The sequence below is a fragment of the Montipora foliosa genome, chromosome 8 (genome assembly GCF_036669935.1).
Source record: "Montipora foliosa isolate CH-2021 chromosome 8, ASM3666993v2, whole genome shotgun sequence".
Classification (NCBI taxonomy): domain Eukaryota; kingdom Metazoa; phylum Cnidaria; class Anthozoa; order Scleractinia; family Acroporidae; genus Montipora; species Montipora foliosa.
Window position 1 is genome coordinate 230,834 of NC_090876.1, and position 5,000 is coordinate 235,833.

At 41.4% G+C, this 5,000-nt stretch overlaps 1 protein-coding gene across 1 annotated transcript in view; it reads left to right on the forward strand.

The window, feature by feature from the left end:
* Nucleotides 1-5,000, forward strand: part of LOC138012429 (uncharacterized) — a 49,462-nt gene that overhangs the window by 24,088 nt on the left and 20,374 nt on the right. Inside the window, exon 4 of the mRNA XM_068859199.1 lies at nucleotides 4,614-4,948. Coding sequence (XP_068715300.1) covers nucleotides 4,614-4,948 — 335 coding nt within the window. The remainder of the gene's footprint in view (nucleotides 1-4,613; nucleotides 4,949-5,000) is intronic.

Genomic DNA, 5,000 nt, shown 5'->3' on the forward strand with positions numbered 1-5,000 from the left:
ATTGACCTTCACCTTGAAGGTTCGTTTGCCACAGAGCACCAAGAACACCCTGCTGCCAGTCCCCTAAGAAGTAGTTTGCAGACGTACCCTGGTCTTGTCCCGTTTTTAGGACGGTGTTTTTCTGTAAGGGTTACTCCCTTAGCCTTCATCTCTCTCGAGACACCCACAAGGCAGTGGGGGTTGTACTCGTATCCCTGAGTAAGGGCCCTTACCGGGTACTGTCAACCGGAGCCAGCTGATAAGTTAATAATGATAGGCAGTCAGTTTATACATAATTGAACTACTAGTTTAGGTCGGCACACACAATAGACAGACACAAGACAACACAAAATGTATAAGGGATAAATATATTAATTAGAAATTCATCAGATTAAGAGAAAGGTATGAAGAAGGAAAAAATACTACTAATAAAATAACATTATCATCAATGGTATTCCAAACAGATGTTTGGCTGCAAATCTAGTATTATAATTATGAACACTTGTTACCTTGGTAAAAAAAGAATGAAATGCAGCAGGCAGCACATTATTACAAAATTTGTACACAAAAATCACAAGTTGAAATAAAGCAATATCGAAAAACTTAATTAATCCAAGATATTTGAATAAAGGACTAGAGTAACTATTCAGTTTATAAAATGTGATGATGCGTGCTGTTTTCTTTTGTAGTATAAATAAAGGTTTGAGAGTGTTGGTGTTATTGGGGCCACTATGAATTGCAAAGATGATAGTACCTTGTTTGCCTTTAGCCTTCCTTTAAGTTGAAACATGGAGTTTCCATGATAGTAAGTGTTGCTGTCTGATCCCCTTGCCTTTAGATTGTTTGAACCCCATCGTTGCCATCACCACTACCTTGGTCTTTCTCGAGGTGAAGGGCCCTCAAAAATTTCATCCTATGACCAATTGATGAGGTGAGCTGCTCTACAGCTCTCTCGGTCAGTGATAGAAGGGCCTCACCATCATTGTCATTATCTTTCAAGAGAAAGTTAAGGCACAGATTATGGTAAATCTAGCAAAAAGTTTCTTCATGCAAAATTATCTGGTCGACTTGTCAGTGCTTCTGTCTGAAGTTGACGTTTAATGACCTTTGATAACCTACTAAGTATACGTTGTTACATCACTCCCCGCCGCTACGGGCTAAGCGTGGGAAGAACACTCCAATCAACAAGCTGATTGTTTTCACTGAAGAATGATATGCCTTATTTACCCTTTAAAGCTTTAACGCAGCAAGACAAGAACCTTGTCAGCCAATACCCACGTGTATTAAAGTTTGCTCGTGCTTTCATAGCACGCTTCGCGTCGCCAGAAACGAATGTTGTTTCCTACAAAACACAACTAATGCTCGAATCGGATATATCATAAGACATGGAGAAAAATCAGCCGGTCGAAAGCAGCACTATGCTTATTAGTGTGGCTAAGCGTGAAGAGTATCTTGCTTGAAGATGAAGAGGATAATCGATCTATTCGGCCCTACTAAGATCACTTTTAATACCGTGGAATGTAGTAGCGTAGTCTTCAAAGCCATTGTCAATGAGCCAAGATTTCACGTCGTCAACAGTCACTGAGGCCATGATTTCCATTAATTAGAAACTTAAAACGTACGTACAAAGAGAAAATCGCTGATAATCGGTGTCATAGAATGTCGATGTCTAGATCGAAGAGCGAAATGACGCTTTTAAATTTGCACGCGCATTCTTGGGAAATCGCTGATTGGTGCGCGACACGTGAGTTTGCGGCACGTGAGACCACGACCGCGATCCTTTCGGCAAGCGTCAGGTCTTGTTCAAGTACGGTCGTCAGACTTCTTATCGCTGGACGCTGGCGCTGTGAGTCATGGTGTTCCCTTCTTGTTATTGCTCAAGTTTCGACGGTGGTAGCTTCAAAAAGCTAGTAAATCACATAAAATTCTTTCACAGCCGTGAGTCAAACTTTTCAATCCAGCTTTCAAATTCAAGGTAACGCTAGAAAATGTAATACTTCAGTGAGATGTAATTAAAATAAGAGAGTTTTAATATAACAATCGACTTTTCATTCAAACCTTGTCGTGCTTTCAGTTTTAGTAGGCGTAAGCTTATTTGCCATAATTTGCGTTGCAGAAGGTGCTCACTTAAATCAGTTGAATGAAAACAGAATAAAATCAAAAACATGTGTCAAGAACTTGATTGATATAGATTTAGCCAACCCTAAAGGCGGAGCTCTAGTTTCTAACCCCAGAAAGCAATATAGTGTATACGGAAATAATTATGCTTCTGCATAAAGTAAAAAAACTAATGGTCATTACTGTATACAGTTTACAGTGATCAAACAGATCTAACACCTCTGAGCTGACAGCAGCACACAAACAAGCCTTGCAAACAATAACCAACAATTTTAATTAACAACTAAAACTGAAATTATATGCACAGTTTGAGTTTGAGTTTGAGTTTGAGTAAGGCTCCAGCACTTGACTAAGTAGCCTGGCTTCTGGCTGTTATACACAATTGTGGTCTCATTCACACAGAAGCCCTTCAAGCTAATCCTGTCAAGCCGACCACATGCTGGAAAGGTCAGACCACAACACCGGGAACACTGTCCCCTACTCTTTTCGAATAGTGTGTGGGATCTTTAACGTCCCACAGAGTTAATGAACAAGGGTTGTGAGACGGGACCTCCGGCTTATCGTCCTTATCCGAGAAGACTAGAGAGTCTAACCATTTGCAGATGTAATCACAAAGGCAGCACTTTCTCCTCAGTTATTTAAAGACCCTGAGTGTTGGTCCGGCCGGAGTTGAACTCACGACCTCCCGCGTGACAGCCCGGTGCTCAACCAACTGAGCCACCGGTGCGCGGTAATCTCTTTCACAACATTTTCCTTTTGACTGACAGTCTTTACTCCCTTTCTCTTCAGTTTAGAACAACAGCAAAAATCTTACTAATTAAAAACTTTAAGTCAACCTAAAGCGTAGTAAATTCGCTTATTCGACTGCAATTTCACAGTCAAACAAAGCGGCTCACGACTGGACATTCATTTCTCACAAAAAGGCTATAAGAATGATTGTTGAAATATGTCAAAATCTCTGTCAACACGGAATTGCAAACGTTTTTAGGCCATCTTTGTTTTTTAGCGAATTTTGCAAAGTATGTGAGGCAGCGAGAAATATATTAAGAAGGAGAACATTACCTGAAAGCTATGTTTAAAAATAGAGTAGTGGTAGTCAGGAGCTAACAGAGTAAGACATTGGTTTGACACTGACTCTTTTTTGACGTTTCGTTCAAGACGTTTCGGCTGGTGTTTAAGCCTTCATCACTTGAAATATAATGTTATATTTCAACTTAAGAAGACTTAAGCACTAGCCGAAACGTCTGGAACGAAACATCAAAAAATAGTCAGTGTCAAACCATTATCTTACCTGAAAGGTATCCGTTGTAAATAAGTGTTTGGTCTCTCGCTCTATTTCTCTCAGCTTAACAGTGATTTTCATTGAAAAGTTTTCTTCTCCTTCCTCGGCTTCTCTCGAGGCCTTCTTCGCTTGAATTTATCAAATTTCGTCGCCTCTTCTCTCGTGCTCTTTACCCTTCTTAATCCCGTTGCTCGTCACTAATATGATTTCCCGCCAGAAAAACGGGGGTTGCCAAATGCAACGCTGCCACGCGATTTCCCGCCAAGGAAAATTGCCCGAACACTCCCGTGCCCAGATGCTGTCCGACATTCTGTACGGGCAGATGGATGGACGGACGTACGTGACGTCATAACCAAAATTTCTCGCATCGATAGATTTCCCAAAAAAATCTTACCCATGGTGCTCCTCTGACGCACTTCGCGCGCCTGAGCCACGCTAGGAATAATACTACGTTATTATGCAAATACAACACACAAAGAATCGTAATCCCGGGAGATTTGAACTGGGTACAACATTGAGTTAGCCGCTTAGGTCTATTCGATAAAGGTGGGCAGACATGAGGGGTCATGTTGCAGCGACATGTTGGCTGATGTTGCAGCGACAAAAAAACTTGTGTAATGCACACTGAGGCGACATATAGCAGGGACGCGTAGCGGGGACAAAATCACAACATGTGCACACACCTGAAAATGTTGCAGTTACATGTTTCAGAGACAGGTTGCAGTCCCCTCGCTCGATTGAACTGATACTTTTATAATTGTGCAACACCAATTTGAGGGTGATTTTGTCCCCGCGACGTGTTCCATGAAGTTCATCTTCTTTAACTTCATGGGATAAGTCGCTGCAACATATCGCTGAAACATATCCCTGAAACATGTACCCGCAACATTTTCTCGTGTGCAAATGTTGTCATTTTGTCCCTGCTACATGTCCCTGCAACATGACCCCTCGTGTCTGCACACGACTAAAGTCTTTATATGAAAGGAACATATACTTGGTTCATTAAAATTCAATGGTCTTTACATAAACTGCCCTGCTTGAAAAAGTTGATCATCTGACCACTTTCACAAACATTTGCATTCGAAAGGCTTGGTTCAGGATTGAACATGAAGCGCGTTTTTTGGGCGAGCGTAAGAGAAAAATTATTAGAGTTCTATTTAAGATTTGTAGGAAATATTGCCGTTGCTGCCTTATAAGCTTGATGTTTTGATTTCTTTTTACTGGTTAAATGTAGGTTGCATTGCGCCACTGGGTATGGAAAGTGGAGCAATCACCGATTCGCAGATAACCGGCTCTTCACAGTGGGATAGCAATCATGCCCCTAAACAAGCAAGATTGCAGTTTAAGAGAAGTAGCTGGAAAGTAGGAAGCTGGTCATCTCGAAGAAACGACTTAAACCAATGGCTGCGTATTGATCTCGGAAGCTATACCACAGTGACTGGAGTAGCGACTCAAGGCAGACATGGACTTGGTCCTTATGAGCAGTATGTTACAGCATACAGGTTACAGTACAGCAACGATGGAATTGTCTTTCACTTTTACAAAGACCCGGGTCGGACCTCACCAAAGGTGAGGATATTTTCATGTTTTCGACTCGGCTTTCGGATTTATTCAAATATAC